General features: G+C 39.7%; 1 protein-coding gene across 1 annotated transcript in view; it reads left to right on the top strand.

The window, feature by feature from the left end:
- akap6 (A kinase (PRKA) anchor protein 6) overlaps positions 1 to 18892 on the top strand; it is a 223357-nt gene that overhangs the window by 65757 nt on the left and 138708 nt on the right. The window contains exons 12-13 of the mRNA XM_030719108.1: positions 6434 to 6530; positions 8421 to 8623. Coding sequence (XP_030574968.1) covers positions 6434 to 6530; positions 8421 to 8623 — 300 coding nt within the window. The remainder of the gene's footprint in view (positions 1 to 6433; positions 6531 to 8420; positions 8624 to 18892) is intronic.

Genomic DNA, 18892 nt, shown 5'->3' on the forward strand with positions numbered 1-18892 from the left:
GAGGCCATCCTACTCTGTGCTTCGGGCTAATATGCTAATGCTAACAGGTAATCTGATCACCCAGGCTTTGAAGCAGCTCGCCTCTCAACTGCACAATGTGTATGTTAATCAGAGCGGGGAGTTATAACATGTGAGGCCAACGGCCACAGCAGCCGAGAAGTCTCCAAATTCACCTGACACCTTCAAACTTTTAAACTATGATGCTACTAATTTTGTATTGCTATTGTGGCGCTTCATTTTCGTATTTATTTTCACTCTGTTTTGTTGCACAGCGCTCTGTAACTGCTTGTCTGTGAAAAGCACCTCATAAATAAACTTTACTTGCTAACTTACTTTACTTACTCAACCTAGAACACCAGATTGAATTTAGATGCTTTTTGTGTTTGTGATATCCAAATATCCTCAAACAAACAATAAAGATTTTTAGGCCATAATATAAAATAATGTGTTTGACAAGAAGTTAAATTGAAGTGTTTAGTTCCACTTTCTCCACCAGTTTCTAACAGCCTGTTTGTTCAGCTTTCATTGCTTTATCTTAAACGTCAATGCTGCTGGTGCATAGTTATGCCTCTGCATCCTCAGAAGACTGCAATCATTTCTATTAATTTACTAGAAAGACATAAAGCGGCAGAGAGATATCGATAAAGGAGGGAAGCAATAGATGGGGATTTACCGCAAACAGTATGGTGTAGCTACCGTGATGCCAGCCATTGGTTTCTGATGTTCAAGATTTACACCACCGCCATCTTGGTTTCAAAAAACGTCAAGAGGCGGTAAGGGTCTAACTGTGAAACCGCTCTCTCATTGGCCAGTCAAAGGCATTAACCAAAGAGCACACCATGGATAATGTGTTTTGAGGTATGACCAAGAATTACAAAATAGATAGATTTTTTTTTTTAAAACTTGATGTGGACTGAGGACATCAGTTCTTCAGGTAAATGTTTACAGAGGTCAAGACAGAAAGGCCTGTGGCACCAGAAAACTTTGTGCAACCACAGCTATCGCCATCTGCTGGCTTTCAGGTAGAATGCAGGTTTAAGGCGCTTCTGCATTGACTTCATTTTTCTGACCTGGAAGCCACGTCTTTGTTTTATACTGTCTGTGAGGGGATTTAAAAAAGTCCCCACCTGGATGCAAACTGAGGGTGCTGCAGTTTAAATACCTTATGAACTACAGTTTTTTTTGTCCTCCAACAAAAAAAGACGGAACGTGTTGTTTAATCAAACGCCTAAAAGCAATGTGTTCATGTTCAAGCTGACAAACACATTTTGTCACAGTTTGAAAATTGCTTTAGCGTCAGGATCTGAGGATGCCGGATGCTAATGATGTCGTTTCCTGTTGTCATTTTAAATCTCCATCCTTCTTTAACCTTACTTAAATTATATTCAGTAAACATAACCAAACGTAGCAGGTACAGTGTTACAGAAAGCTCAGTGATCTTTTTTTTTCATGGTCACTCCTGGCACGCTAGTTTATAGCAGGTTTCATGTGGTTTTGAAGTTGAATATCACAGTTTACAAACTGATCTCAACAGTCTAATTCGTTGGCAGTTTCTTGATGGCTACGCCCTGCTGATAAAGTCGAGGTTGAGATTTTCTGAGTGGAACATCCTAAACACTGAGATAGTGTTCAGCACTGTTACCTCCTTATAATACACATTCCTGAAAAACAAAAGCAAAATAACTTTGAAAGAGGTAGTTCATGAAATTTGTCACAGCTAATAGGGCTTTTATTTTGTAATCCATACTTTTTGCACACTATCCTTTTTCTGGTCTTTTCTTTCTGTCACATATGCGATCTTTATTTCCTTTACGCTCATTCTCTCTCCGTTCCCTTCTCTCTCTCTCTCTCTGACACACACACACACACACACACACACACACACACACACACAGACACACACACACACACACACACACACACACACACACACACACACACACACACACACACACAAATATATACACGCAGCCTGTTATTAAAGCCTGCTGTCTGACATGCATAAAAGCAGAGCTGCTCTGCATGCCTTATCATGGTGTGATTGATGGTTGGCTGTTCTACTCTTATCGATTCTATGCTCTCCATATATTAAACGGAGGAAACTGAGCCGAATCGCTCGTGGAATAAGGCGCTGAAATACGATCGCGCTCTGATAGCCTGGCTAATCTGCACAACCTAATTCATTCCTAACATCAGCCTGGCCCTATCCCAGAGACGCAGACAGTCACGCTGTGTTTTCTGTAGCGCTGATAGATGTATTTTATGTTTATTAGCTGTGAGGTATTTCACCAGCTTATCTGGAAATTAAGTGGGGCAGAGTGGCCGCTGAGTCTATAAAATTACTCAATCAGCCGTGAGATTTGGAGTAATTTACAACGTTTGCAAGTCAGTAATGATTGCAGAAAGCAGACAGTCATGTTTTGTTTGGATAATGCTGATATATGAATGTGTTTTTCGGAGCACAGCGGAGCGATAGTAAAGTTGATGGTTTGGTTTTTCAAAGAGATGCTTTATAGTATATCTGTGAAACGTAATACTGTGCAGGACAGCTTCACTGCTATCTGCTCACATCCTTTTAAAGATGCGGGGTTTTTAAATGACAGGAAGAGCTACACTATGAACGCTGTGAATCAGTGGGTAGAGCGAGGAGCTAACGCCTCCTGACATGCACGTCCAGATATTTAGGAAAGTTGATGTGAAATTGTGACGTTTGGCTCAGTCACTGAGTTGATTATTGTAATTACCTCCTCAAAGGAGGTTATGTTTTTTTGGTAGCATTTGCGTGTGTGCGTGTCATTCTGTGTGTAAACATGATAGCTCGAACAGTTTTGAATTAATTCTGATGAAAATTTGTAGCGGTGCAGAGCGGGGTCGTGTCAGCAAACCATTCAAATTTGGCTTACATACAGAAGGAGCTTCAAGGTCGACAAAAAGCCTTATAACTTAGAAACTATGATTCTTACAGTTGTGGTGTGTATTGTCGACATATCAGAAGTACCATAAAGATTTAAAATGTTTTGTCATATATAACCTCTGACCTCTCCTTCTAGGTCAGTTGATCTGAAGGTCAAAGTGATAATAAAGCTATATAGAGCTATGTAAAACTATGTTTCTTACTGCCATTGTTTGTATGGACAGATATGATAGAGTCCTGTCATGTCTATCATGATAAATGGGGATTCTGAATATGTCATTTTGGACCTCTGACCTCTTCTTCAAGGTCAAATAAGGTCAAAGTTTCATAAAATGTCTTTTATCTTTAAGACTCTGCTTGAAGTTCTACTGCCGTTGTTTGCATTTGCAACATTTAGGAAATGATGCTGGTATATGAGGATTCTAAATAACACAATATAGTTTACATCCAAACATCATGTCACATTTGACCTCTGACCTCACTTTTCACATTTCACATCTGCAGTCCAACACTGAGAAACGAATCCTCTGCTGAAATTAGTTTGTGCATACATGCAACCATTTTTTTCCCACATGCAATACTATAATCTCACATTCTTCTCACTACCTGGGAGGGTGGGGTGGGGTGGAAGACCTTTCACATTTGTCTCAACTGTGTATATCCCACTCCATAAATATTGGTGGTGTGGAGGTCTGACCTTGTCATGTGTTGACTGATGCTATCACCCATCCATCCTTCACTACAGGACTGTCTCAGGCAGGGTTAGACTTCACACTGGTACACAGCGTTTCCCACAGAATTAGATTCTATTTGCGTCAGTAAGTGTGGGGGGGCTCACTCATGTTTTTTTAAATGAATTATACCTCTTCTAGTATAGTATATTAGTCGTGACAATAAATAACTGAGTAACATGATCAGATGGATCTTCTGTAATTCTGTGAGTGAACTCTGATTCCACCGTCTTGGACTGCAGAGCTGGTGGTTGTCCTTGCTCTGTTTTGCAGCCTTGGTGAGCGGCACATGGACTCACTGCAGAGCAGCTTTCCAGCTCACAGCAGAGCTCCAGAGCTGCGTTAGCTGCAGTCCACAGCCTTTGGAGTCCTCTTGACTGTGAGACGAGACACTTTCAGGAGAAACAGCTGAATGATATCAAGGACCACAAAAATAAATAGAAATAAATAAGGGAAAAATTAGACACAAAATTTACTTGGGTGGGCATTAATATACTTGCACAAGTCAAGTCTGTGGTTGTGATGCATTAGTACTACAAAAAGTGCATGATGGAGTCACACCATACCTTCAGTATGTGTGACCTCACACTATTTCTGCCTTCTGACTGATGTTTAATCTTTGTCAGTTAAACATGGCACTTATTTGTATTCAAACTAATGACTTTTGCCATCATTTTTCTTTAAATGGTTTGACACTCTTATTCTGTTTCTAATTATAATTTCAGGGGACTTTAAGAAGAAAAAAAACACCGTAAAGGCTCTCTGTTCTCTCACTTTTTTTTTGGTACGATTTTAAACTGAAACATTTTTAATGACATAGATATCTAAGACCTTTGTCATCTTCTGTCTTTTGTCCCAGTTTTATTCTATTTTAACAACTCGTCTTTGCCTCAGCCTGCAGAAGCAGCTTTAATGCACTGATCTTTCACTTGTTTTTTCAAATATTTTAATGAATATTTTTATTAAATGCACACTGTGCTTGTTATTGTTACTTTTTGTGTTGCATAAAAAGGACGCTTTAATTTTTGCTCAGCATGTGCAGCGTATAAATTTCTCTTGAGATCAGGCTGATCAGACTGCATCACGGATGCTCACACAGACATTTACACAGTGCGCGTTTGTGTCTTGAGAGCACTGAGTGTGTATGTGTGAATATGTGCGTGCGGCATTTCCCATTGCAGCACAGCAGGATGTCAGAAGTGGTTAAATCGTGAGGCCTCAGCACCTTGAGGCTGTCACACACACACACACACACATACACACGCGCTCACACACAGCCTTGTCTTCATCAGCTCAGAAGACACTGACTTACATTCATTTCCTGAGGAATTACACTGACCATCACCTTAACCTGCACCAAACTGTGTCCCAACATTAAACCAAGACTTCATACTCTCATCATTTATCATACAGGGACTTTGCAGCTCCCCAAAATGTGACTGTGTAAACAGATTTATGAGTAACACACACACACACACACACACACACACACACACACACACACACACACACACACACACACACACACACACACACACAGTGATCAGATCAAAAAAAGGGTATAATGGTGTTCAGAGACCTGACTGGAGTGTTTCCCAACACTGCCTCAGGCAGCCTCTGTGCCTCCATCTCTCCATCCATCCTTCTGTCCATCCATATCATAGCTGTTTTCTGTTTTTATTTTATCTCCTCTTCCCTTTGTGTGTTTCCTGCTTACATTACTACAATTACGTTTTTTTCTTGCCTCTGTTAGCCTGCTGTCCTCTTGTTCACAAAGACACATCTGAGCGGAGAGAGAACAAGTTTCACAAACACCATCATCGCTCATTCCTAAATCTGTTGGAGTATGATCCTTTCATTTAAATTTTATAAACATTGTTGACATGTTAATAGCTCAGCGATGATCTTGCTAGGTATCACACTGAGGCTGATATTCAAGAAACAGTACTGAGAAGACCTAACATTGTTTCCATTTTATTTATTTTTAAACCACATGTGACAAAGAGAATGAGGTTTACTGCACGGTAGTAACTTGTCAATCACAAGGTAGCCACGCCCTAAATTGTCTTCGATGTTGTTTATTTTACTCCAAATGGAACCAAAATTTACAAAATGAACATCATGCTGTATTAGGTGATACTTAAAACTAGCAACTGAAACCATAAACCCAGCAGAAACTTTATTTTTCAACGAAGTCCAGTGAGCAGTAGGAACATTTTCTCATGAACACCTAATATAAACGCTTCTTTTTCAGCAGTGTTAATTTCGTCAATGAAATATTTTCGTCATAGTCTTCGCCAACGACCCTTTTTCCATGATGAAAACGAGACGATAACTAAATTAAAACCACCTGAAAGGATAAAAAACGATGACGAAATTAATTGACACTTTCGTCTTGACGAAAGGGTGGATTAATTTCGCAAGAAAATTAATTTACGCTTTCGGAAATGGTTTCGTCTTGACGAATCGTCATCGTTTTTATCCTTTTAGGTGGTTTTAATTTAGTAATCGTCTCGTTTTCGTCGTGAAAAAAAAGGGTCGCTGATGAAAACCATGACGAAAATATTTCGTCGACGAAATTAACACTGTTTTTCAGTCAGTGGAGTTGCCCCCTGCTGGCCATTATAAAGAATGCAGATTTGTTTTCATCTTGTCTGATAGTCGCGCGACTATTCAAGTTTCCTGACCTATCAGACCTATTTTCAACAAACAGAACTTCTCCTTTAAGTTAGTAGGAAACTATCTGGATGCTGGTGACGATCTGTATCTATTTCTCTGTGTGTTTTAGAGTTTCAAGCTAAACGTGGACAGTCACACCGCTCTGAAGGAAAGCATTATGGAAGAAGGCAAAGCGCTGCTCAGCATCATCACCTTCCAGCAGTCTGGTATTTCCTTGCACGTATTCATATTACTTCACATCTCACACATGCACACACACACACACAATAACTGGATACACAGTGAAACACACACAAGCGTCCATAATGGAGCCCCGACCCTATTCCATTCATTATTAATATTTGGATTAACAGACTGACCTTCAAAGAGGAGAACCTCATATGAATGTAGCCGAAAGAGAGACTGGGAGAGATAAAGACAAAGAATGAGATGAGTCGAGAGAAATGAAGAACAAAAACAGCAGGCAGGGAAAGAAATATTCAGTATACAGTAATAGCATATTTTTTCTGAATCTTTGAAGCTAGTGAGGGGAAAAGAGAGAGTGAGTAAAGAGAAAGAGTGTGAGCGGTGTTGTTTTCAAATGCCTGAGCATTGATAGTGTGTTGGGATTTGGGAATATTTGTTGCTTACTAACTTGACAAAATAACAGAATCACTAAGAAGTATAATTATGAATTGAACAACTTGAGTTACAGATATTTGAAGAGGTTTTGATGAGCGTGGTCTGATGATGGGGGATGTTCTGCCACTCATGCATCAGATTTCTTGAAAATCAGAATGTGCAAAGATAATTAATGTCTAATGAAGATCCCAGAAGAACTCAGGAATCTATATAACTATAAACACAGGGGTTTTTTTAGGCCAAATTTCCAACTTGTGAAGTCGTCTAATAGAACTTTGGCCTTCAGCTTCTGTGGAGATAGCACAGAAGATGGAAAAAGGTGCCGCAACTTCCAAAACCTTTTTTAGTTTGTCTTCTGAAGCAGAATTGCTTCAGCTGAAATCCCGTGACAAAAATACCTCATCTTTAATTCCTCTTTCTCTTCCCTACCAGAGAGGTGTTCACTCTGTCAAATATCCAGACTACAATCACCATGAGCACATGACTGTGATGAGTGATAAATTTGACTGATTATAGTTTTGCTAACACTTTTTGATGCTATTATGCACCGCATAGCTGGAGACTTTCCTGAGGGACTCATAGCAAAATTAGAGACATATCATTGATCAGCCAAGACATTAAACCCGTGGTTTGAATAACGTTTGTCACGTTGTTACAGTGCAATGGCACAGCAGCCGCTCTGCAGCCAGCCACACTAAAAAAAATGAGCTTGAGGAACAAGAATAAGAACAGACCTGTGAGTGGAAATCAGAATTTAGCCCGAGAAGTGAGAGTGCATAGTAGAACCAAGAAATTTATCGCTATATACACTAGAAAATATTCATGACTTCCAGGAATGAGAATTTGTATGTGTTTATAAAAATTGAATAAATGATAAAAGCATGCCTTTGTATTTCTTTCATTGTTCCTATGGTCGTTCTTATCCTTTATGAAAAGCATAAATTAATATAGTCACTAATGACCCACGTTTTGTAGGGGTTTTCAAAAATAACCCATGCATTTAATGGATAATTATCGTTTATTTCAACCTGGCTTAGTTCCCATTATCATGCACACTTTTGCACTCTGCAACTCTGTTGCACAGAGTGTATCAGAGCAGCTGGCACAAGCTACCTGCAGCTCTCCAAAAATGTCATTTTTAGAACCACGTTAAAGGGAAAATATTCCAGGTTGAAATAAACTGGAATTATCCTTTAATGGTGAAACTAAAACTCTGTAGTTATGTTCACTTAAAATAATGTGAGTTTCAAACTGCAGCTTTTTCCCTGTATAATTTTTAAAGATATTGTGCTCTTAGAGAAGCTCATCTGAAAGTAGTTAGACAGTTGACTGGAATTATGAGTATCATTTTTCCCACCCTGTCGTAAAGCTCCCTCTCTCTTTCATTATTATCCTCTCTCTGTTTGTCTTTCTCTGTGTCATCCGTAGCTCTCTCTCATTTTTTCAATTTTATCCCGATGTCTGTCACCCTCCAGGTCTGAAGGATATCCTCCATATGGTTTCCAGCCAATGGGATCAGCTCCAGCGGCAGATCCGGCGCCAGCATAGCTGGATGCTCCGTGCCCTCCGCTGCATCCAGGCCCGCCTCCTCTATACCAACCAGTTACACGAGCCCTTCATGGCCTCAGGGGAACTGTCAGCCAATTGGCTGCCTTCTTGCCCAGCTGACGGCCTCAAGGTAAACAAAGCAGTGGTGGTTTTTATTTTCTGTTTAGCTTCGAAGCTTTTGGTTATTCTACTCATCTGTTTTTTATTTCTTGATTCATATCCTTCCATTTCCTCCATGGTTGATCCCCATTATCCCTCTGTCCCTCACACACACACACACACACACACACACACACACACACAAGCTCATACTTTTTCTTTTTTTTGCTGGCAGTCCCAAATTTTGGATCTGAACTGTTAAAAAAAAAACCGTGCCTGAATCCAACATCTTGTCAAAATAGAATACTGAAAACTTTCATTTTTTTTTTATAATTTACTTTATCTGGCCCTTAAAATCTTCCATCTGTTTAGAGCTGATTGGTTGCTGTTCAAGTGTCCCTGCAAATAGCTGACATAGAACCCAACTGGATCAGATTAGACTAATATTTTGGCTCAACTTGAATTGTCTTAATTTTTCTAAGTCTTCTTACTTTAAGTTTGTTCTTCTATTTTCGTCCCTCCCTCTAACACATATTTCAGTCTTTTCTTTCCTTCTGTCTCCTCCTGTACATCTACCTTTAATTGCTTTGTTTCAATTTTCTTGCTGTATTTGTAAAAAAAAAAAAAAAATACTTTCCTTCATTGAGTTTCTTATTAGTCATTTCTGTTGTGGATATATGTCCTTTCTATTCTTCCCTCTCAAACCTGTTACACTTTCATTTCCCTCCCTTTGATCCATTTTCATTCTTTCTTCATTCTCATGTAATCACTTTCATCCCATTTCCTTTTCCTCATTTCTCCGTATTGCTTGCTCGTTCCTTCTGTTTCTCCTCTTCTGCTCGCCCTCCTCCTCCTCCTACAAACCTGACTCTGGTTGTTTTCAGACTGTTTAGTTGCAATTAGAGCTGCAGCAGGCTGATCACTGTGATCAGTCAACAGTGACAGCCATTAGCCAGCTACCACCTCTGTGTGTGTGTTTTTTTTGTGTACACCTTATAGTGAAAGTGTAATTTTGTATGTGCGTGTGTCAGTGTTTTCATGTTTGTGGGTTTGTGTGTGTGTGTGTGTGTGTGTGTGTGTGTCCATTAGCTGCTTGGCCACAGCACATTAACAGTCCATTCATTATCCGTGTGAATCTCTCTCTGCACTTAAAGCTTTGATCCGTAAAACCTCCAAACAACAAACTGAGGTGTGAACCTACTGAATTATTACTGTTCGCTGCTTCACAGCACAAACACACACAACCCATGTCAACATCACAGGTTTCCCATACTTCTGTGATATTTTAAATTATTCAGTACGTGTCTGTTCTGGGCAGGTGAACAATGAACCCGAACTAACCGATGTACAAACCTGCAAGATCCTCCATCTGGAGGAGCCAATCTGACTCCCAGTGTTGTAACCAGAGGTGCTTGTAAGTCTTTCTAGTAGACTGTCCACCCACAAAAGAATGTTTGTGCAAGTGTACAACCTATAGTTATGTGTTAAAATCTCTAGCTGCTGTACAAATAAGTGTAAAATGTCTGCTGGTGTTGTAACCTTCTGTTTGGGTGAAACCATAGACTGTATCTAAAAGATGTTGCCACAGTGATGTCACTCACTGTTTTTGTGGACTCATGTTTTAAGCCTTAAGTTTAGCTGTTTGGCTGTCACCATCTTGTTTTTGACCATATTTAGTGAGAGGGTGGAGTGCTTACTTATCAACTAATGCTAGAAGGCTTGTTTTTAGCTCCAACTGGAGAGGTACATCAACCAGGCACATATCTTTTAAGTAGGATAAACATATAAATAAACTGATACCTTCCTAAACTCTACCTTCCCTACCTGTTAGCTAGTGGCCACACCCCTGATAATGATAACTTTAAGCCTTAATACAGTTTATTCTTTTGTACCAAGCGTATCGTTGTGTATTGTCGTCGACACGTTTGTGCGAGCGCACTTAGCATTACTGTAATTATGTGACAGTTTGACCTATTGGAAAAATTCATATGGTTTCTGAAAGCTAAGAAATTGCACTTCACAGCCAACATCCTTTGGGTATAAAATTCAAGGCAAAATACAAGGAATATTTTACAAGCTTTTTTTTTTTTTTTTTTTTTTTACCCAAACAAATGTGAAAAATAAAACAGTTACTGTAAGTCAAATGAAAGTTCTGGATGCTTACAAAGATGTGAATCTAGAATTAAATTCAACATTTGTTACAAAATAACAAATGAAGGTAAATTGGCAAACTGACAAACTAGCTGAAACCAACCAAACTCAGCGTCAACACACTGGACCTAAGAAGTAGACACAAAGGAAACAAACATTAAAGTTACAGACACCAAGAGAAACAAAAAAAGCAGCCAGTTTAGCAGTGATTTTTACTTAAATAACAATAACAATAACAATAACAACAACAACAAAATAAGCAATCAGAAATTAATCAAATTCAAGGGTGACCTAAAATGATTTTAGTGAAAGTTCACAATAATTCACGATATTTCAGGATATTCTAGGAAAGGAGGCAAACATTTTAAGGCAAGTAGTATTAACACTGTGAAGGGGCATATTCCATCCATCCATATTTTAACCCAAATTATTATGTTCCTAAACCCAACTAAGTAGATTTGGTGCCCAAACTTCTCCAAATACTGACTAAGAAGTTAAAACTAAAGAGCAGAAAACAAAGCAACACTAAATGCAAGAACCTGAACTTGAACCCTAGTCAGACAGATGGCAGTTGAACCCCATCTTATTCAGGAGAAGTCCAGCCAAGTCTTTTGGGTAGTTCGGTTCAGCCAGGCCTTGTCCAGGCTCAAATGAACTGCCACAACAGGTAACTCTTCCAAACCTGGATAAGGACTCACTGAAATAAATTTAGCTGAATCCTCAAGACATGATCAAAGCCACATTCATGCTAACGGCCAAAATTGCAGCCAGTACTTTCATGGGATGCAGATATATTTTTAGTCCTGTTGGGAAAATCTCATGTTAAGTCTGTGTATTTGAAACAGCTCCAGGTTACATTAGAGACACATTTTTCTCTGTTGGCCCTCAAAATGACTCAGTAGCAATCCTCAGATATGGTGATACCTAAAATGAAAATGGTGATTCTTGCAAGATTGATGAGTTCATGTAGTGCATTCAGCAGATACTTTTCTCAAAGCTATGAGATCTGTCAGACGTGTTCAGGTCTCAGCAAATAGCACATGCAAGTGGATATTGCAATTTATGATCGTATTGTATTTTGATGTAGACTTTAACAAGAAAATAAGACCATCGTAGACAACACCTGAGCTCTTTCCAGCGTGTTCCTGTTCTCGTTGACGTGCATTCAGGAATATTTAAAAGTTACAGGTCCTAAGATCTACTTGTAGCTTGTATTAATTAATATGCTCATATTTTAAACATTATGTTACACCCGTCATGTACGAGCGGTGTGGACCCAAAAGAAGACTCCAAAACAGGACAGAAGGTCGATGGTGGTATATTGCTGAATAACCCAAAATATAAATAAAAAGGCAAGGGAGGACTTTAACAAAACTAAACCGATAAGCGGACAGGAAAACTGGAACAAAATGCGCACAGTAAATACACAGGGAATGATGAGGGATAACAGGACACAGCTGGGGAGAACGGGTGGACAAAATCATACTAATGAAAACGCAGGAAGCAAAACTCAACACAACACACAGGGAACACAGGACTGTCAAACTAAAACAGGAACTAAACAAACAAGACACAAATACAGACTAAACACAACATGAGGAATAGAATAGACAACACCTGTGATCAAGCAGTACAACAACGTGAGTGTAGAAGGACTGAGTATCTTGCTCAGTGATTTTGATGTTATGGATAACTAGGAATATGTCACTTTTTTATCACAGGTCACATGAATTCAGCACCATCAGACAGCTTGATAATGTGGAGGAAATAAGAAATAATCTGGCTTTACTGTGTGTTCATTATCTCCTGGTGCTCTTTAATGACAATCAGATGCATGGCCTAATTACTGCCACAGACACTCACATGGAGGGGTGTGTGTGTGTGTGTGTATTGATGGAACAAGGTCAACCAAGGGCATCGTGTTTATGTGCATCCATGCATCTGTGTTTATGGACCTTGGTAAAAAAGAATGATACAAGAATGACCAAGGGCAGAGGGTCGGTAGATGCACTGCAGTCCATTTGTTGTGCATGTTTTCAAAGCAGTACTGGCCACGAGTATTTATTAGTATCTGTGTGTGTGTGTGTGTGTGTGTGTGTGTGAGAGAGAGAGAGAGAGAGAGAGAGAGAGAAAGAGAGATAGTTTAAATGAACGTAACCTTGACTAAAGGGCAAAATAAAGGGCAAATTGGAATAAATTTATCAAATTATGAAGCCTTGTACAATATTTATAACCAGTGGATTCACTATTCATTACAAAAGATTAAATACCAACTTGTATCAATAATTCATCCTCTTAATCTTCATTTTTAGTGCAATTAAGAGCAGAGGCAAATGACATATTTCACACCCGGCTCGAGATGGTTAGCATGCAATTTACTGAATGTGACTGCTTCTCTGCGGGCAGCCTCTGCAGCTGGATATATAATATAATTAGACACATTTATCTAAATGCAGGATCATCTGCAGCAAATAATGACAGCACTCATAACATTACTTAACTTTTTGTAACACTTTTCTAATAGAAGAAATACAGAAATGTGTTCGTGAGCGACTTAAAAGTAAAAAAATTGTAACATGACTTGAGGATGAAATATTAGTCTGTTCTCATTTCCAGGGTGAGTGAGCTCTGTGTTTGCACTTAGTGCTGCTTTGTTTTCACTCTGCTATTTAGTTTTCATTTCTTAGTTGGTATTTGTTGAGGTTTGGGCACCAAATCTGCTTTGTTGGGTTTAGGAATAGGTAATAATTTAGGTTAAAATATGACCCTTCACAGTATTAACCCTGCGTGTTGGAAAATTATGGTAAAAGGCTCAAAAGTGACACCAAGTGATCCCACCAAATATCCCCAATGAGTGTGGGACTGAGACCCGTCCTAAAATAGAGTTAGACATACACAGATGTTCTTCTATTAGCCAATTTTCTTTCATATGTACAGTACTATATGATTATTCAATTTTTGCTTTATGAGTACATAGTGGCTATTTTAGTTACCACCAAAAGTCGATGTTCAAAGCATTGACACAAGGTAACTTGTTTGTTTTTTTTGCATAGTACAAATGCTGGTGCTTTCAGATGCTTAACTTACATTATTAATATTCAATCCTTTGAACATATGAACATATCAAAGTTCACCTTTTTGTTGGATACCTCAAAGTGGCTTTGGTGCCATTCCAAATTTTTTTGTAGGTTTAAGTAATTAATAAACTAATTGATGAAAAAGTCAGATATTATGTATCTCAAGTAACCAAAACTTTAGCATTTTTTTTCTTTAGCAAGTCTTTTCAAGCAAGCCGGGTCAATTAAGATCGACTTACTTCTTAGGCAGCTGATGTCCATAGCACTTTTGGAGACCTGAAGATTTTTGTTTTTGTTTTAGCTTTGTCCATCCATCCATCCATCCATCCATCCATCCTCTTCCGCTTATTCATTTCAGGGTTGCGGGGGTGCCGGAGGCTATCCGAGCTGCTCTAGGGTGAGAGGCGGGGTACACCCTGGACAGGTCTTCTCACCAATTAGCCTAACCCCCTGGGTACTCTGGGAGGAAGCCAGAGTACCCAGAGAGAACCCACGCAGACACGGGGAGAACATGCAAACCCGATCAGATGGTGAATTCAAACCTAGGACCTTCTTGCTGTGAGGCAACAGTGCTAACCACTGCACTGCTGTGCTGCCCCGTGCTTTTCTGAAGTTTCACTTTTGCTCATTTTTGACTCGGCAGTGTTATTCAGGCATTTTGCCCTTGATTGTCTCCCCCCTATTAATTCTTAGCTGATACAGTCGCTGTAGCAACTGCAGGTGTGGTGTGAGGTCATAAAATTAGGCTGGGCCTTAACAAGTCTCCAAAGAGTAATACTGTGTATGAGTGTGTCTCTTGGTGCTCGTAAGAGCTTGTTGTTATTGATGGAAACATATGTCGTTGACAAGGGCGAAGCCTTTTTTGTCTTTCCATCGTGAGATTTTTATTTGTAATGCTTTTTACTTTCATGCTCTTTCTTTTCATGAGTACAATTAAAGGTAGAAAATAATAACTGTCTGTTCCGCAGTTTTCCATCTCTCCATTATGTTTTACCATTCCAATGTCCATCCATCCATCCATCCATCCACCCATCCATCCATCCATCCATCAGTCTTCATATCCATCCCTCCTCAGATTTCCTTTTATTTTAAATCCCTGAAGACCTTTACATTGACACAAGCTTCTTTGAGTCATGTTGTCTTTTCCTGTACCTTACCTGTACCCTGTACATTCAGGCTCCATCTTTCACTTCATCATCTAGCTCTACCCCTTCCCTCCCTCACCTCTTTTTCTCTGTCTGTTCATCTGGAGAGGGGCGATTCACATAAATGTCAGGAAATATCAGAGCTGGGGTGGTGGGATTAAGCAGCAAGAGGAAGATACACTGATACCAGCAAATATAACACTGCGACAGGACGGCCAACACCAGGGATTAGGACACACACACACACACACACACACACACACACACACACACACACACACACACACACACACACACACACACACACGCAGAAGCAGACACAACTTGCAGAGTGTGTCATATGACAGTATTGTGTTATGTGACATTGCAGTGCGTCATTGCATTTTAAAGATTTGTTGTACATGTGTGAAGAGTGTTTTGTTGCATATTGAAGATGAAGGCAGGGGCTGAGTGTGTGTTTTGGCGGGGTGGGTGAACATGGAAAAAGAGCGAGCATGCACGAGAGACATAGAAAGGTGTTTAATACGAGTGTGAAAGCAGTGTAATATTTAACAGCTTAGCGGGATTTGTCTGTCACATTACAGGGGATTGTACTGAGTCTGCTAACACACACACACACACACACGCACACACACACACACACACACACACACACACACACACTCGGAAAAGGTGAATGGATGTTTTCAGTGACAGCTGCTGAATCTAGATCTTTTTCTCTGGAGTTTCATCACTCAAATATTATAAAACTGTCACCATGTTTAGACAGACAGTGTATTACAAATGTGGGGTATATCTGACAAGAACAAAGTATGTACACGATGGAGGAGAGGATGGAGAATCTTTTTCTCTGTAAATCCAAAGTTTTAAATGTAATTTCTCAAACACAAAACCATTTTAATATTAATCTGTTTACATTTTGGGGGTTTTGAAGACACCATTGTTTACAGACATCAAGATTTCTGTTGGTCGCTAAAGAAATTAACAGAAATATGTGAATAAGTGGAATATATAAACAAGCTAAACAGGTAAGGACATTCAGTTGTCCTAACTCTAGTGGGTTATATAACCACCAGTTTACAACAATGCTAAAAACGCCAACTCATGAAGTGACTAACATTAATCATCTCATTATAATGCAGCGTTCTGCTGGGAAAATTTGGGTCCCAGTGAATGTTAGTATTAAAAGTACCATCCGCCTTATTATTGTTGCAGACTAAATACACCACCTCAAGGAAAAGCACTCTCCCATTTGCAGGAATAAACAGCTTGAGAAACACTACGAACACCTGAGGCGCTGATCCGCTGACATTCTGCTGAACAGTGGTGGCCAAAGTACTGACATTCTGTACTTAAGTAGAAGTACAAGTACTTGTGTTAAAAACTACTCTGGTAAAAGCTGAAGTACTGGTTCAACTTCTGTACTCAAGTAAAAGTAAAGTAAGTAAAGTAAAGTAAGTAAAAAAGTACAGGCTCTGAAATCTACTCAAAGTAAAAGTAGCTCCTTGGAGGACGTTTCTACCTCTTTCTTACATCTTTCTCCATCTGAGTGAAGTTATCGCTCATTCTTTAATCTTCCTTAAAATACAGCAGCTGTTCTTTTAGCTAGCAGACACACTGTGTGACAAACTGCAGACACTGTTTTTGTCCTTTACGTTTTGTGTCATTTATTTTCCTCACCGTTCCGGCGTGCAGCCTCGATGTAAAGCGCAACTTCCTCTGGCTCTTTCCGGTCTCCGAGCGAGCGTTGCAGGAGCCTCTCCCTCTACCGTGTGGGGTGTCTGTTCCCTCCCTCCCACCCTGTTGTTGCGACTTCCAAGAAAAAGAAGGCTCCCGCGCTGACTGGAAATGCGAATGTTTCTCAGACGCATTAAACCTCAAGTAACGACCTGGTTTTGAAAATGTAAGAAGTAGAAAGTACAGATACTTGTGTAAAAAGTTGTCAGAAAAATAAATACTCAAGTAAAGTACAGATACCTGAAAAATCTACTTAAGTACAGTAGCGAAGTATTTGTACTTTGTTGCTGTCCACCACTGCTGCTGATACACAAAGACAGACCAATCAGAGCAGTCAGAGGTGTTTTGCTGTCACTCCTGGGACCTTTTTTACTTATTTAAAGAAATCCCCAAATTCCAAATACTCAACTGTATGAGTAGTAAAGTGGTCTAAGATATGTGACTTAGCTAGAAGAAGTCTTTATTTACAGGGGCCATTAGAGGCTATTAGATCAATAAATACCAAATTACTTAAAGCAGATCAAAGCCTAACAGTGTGAAACGAACATCTGCATCTGTCCCTGAAAGAGGGTCAAAATTAAAATGCATCTATCTAAAACTTTGCTTAATTGCAGTAACATTTACATTTTGTCATTAATTTCCCATATTTTTCATTTGCTTCAGGTATTTTGGTGTTCATGCCAAGTGCAGCACAAATGCTGCATATATATCAAATTCTTCTTTTACGTGTCTGGAACATACCAATATCCCCCGAGGGGTTTGCAGGGGTTGGTGTGCGTTTGGGGTGTGCCGTGGACGGCGGGGTGTAAGGGAGTCGATTTGTTGACATTAGACCAACCCTCATGTCCAAAGGCTGGTCCCTTTGGACACGGGGGCACAAATCCTGTTAGAGAGCTGAACCAAACACCTGCCCATCCACCTCCCCTCCCACCCTATGCACATTTCCTTGTGTTTCAATTTTGAACACAAATATTGTGTCTGAATGTGTACAAGAGTGAGGAGTTTTCAGGTAAAATTGCTAAGTGACCTCCATAGGTGGCACTTCACGGAGTATGAGCTGTGTAAAATAACATTTAGATCCCACGTGTGTGCGCGCGTGTTTGTGTGTGTGTGAGGCACTTGTACATTTGTGATTGTGACTGTTGGCACTTGTATGGTGACTCCAACTGTGTGTGTGTGTGTGTGTGTCTTATCAGTGTAGCTGGTGGAGACAGCTTGTTGGCCCCAGGCCTCCATTTCACCCTACAGACCACACAGAGAAGGACAGAGGGAGGGAAAGGTGGAGAGGAGGGGGGAGAGTGAGAGAAGAGGGGGAGGGGAATACAGAGAGTAGGTAGTGAAGGAAGAATGAAGCAAGGTGGGGTTAAGTGAAGAGTCGGTCTTTTGCCTTCCAGACTCTGGTAAGAGAAGAAAGACAGAAAAAAAGTATAACTTTGAAGCAGCGGCGTATCCAGTAGAGCTTCAGCAGCCAATATTTCCAGCTCTGTCTTCTGCATTTTTTTCACATGCACTATTTTTTTTTGCTAAAATATGTTTAAAACATCTTTAGTGACAATGTAAAAGGAAAGCTATTATATGATGGATAAAGAGATTCCTCTGTTGCAATGTTAATATAAATTATAAAGTAAAATCCACGATTAAGTGAATTTCCTGAGCTTAACTGAAGCAAATGTTCATATTTTAGGAAACATGAGTAACATTTTTATATAAACATAAATAAATAGATATATTATTGAGCCTTTTTCACATAATCTTGATTAAAAAAAACATTTGGTTTGAAAATGTCTCTAAGGAATGCCTTGGAAATCTCTCCAAACTAGTGAAATTCATTCACAAATATTGAGGTGAATTTTACCAAGTTTATATTTTTAGCACAAATATGTATCAGCGGGATAAAAGGCCTCGGTTCAACACGGCCATGAGAAGCACGAGTCGAAGTCAAAGCAAATGAAAAACTGTATTCACTGTATGTGAACGGGGGAAGAGCGTCCTAGATGCCACAAAGCCAGCAATGGTACGCTGGAGAGCAGAGCTCCACCTGATTTGAGAAATGGTGGTGGTGGTGGTGGGGGGGTCATCGCAGGGCTCAGGTTCCTCCAACTATCATGATTCAAAATTCAACAATAATTTTGTGACATTAGCAACTGCGAGAAAAGGCAGCAGAAGCTCAAAGAAATGGAACCTCCCTGA

Source organism: Archocentrus centrarchus, chromosome 22 (genome assembly GCF_007364275.1).
Source record: "Archocentrus centrarchus isolate MPI-CPG fArcCen1 chromosome 22, fArcCen1, whole genome shotgun sequence".
NCBI classification, from domain to species: Eukaryota; Metazoa; Chordata; class Actinopteri; order Cichliformes; family Cichlidae; genus Archocentrus; species Archocentrus centrarchus.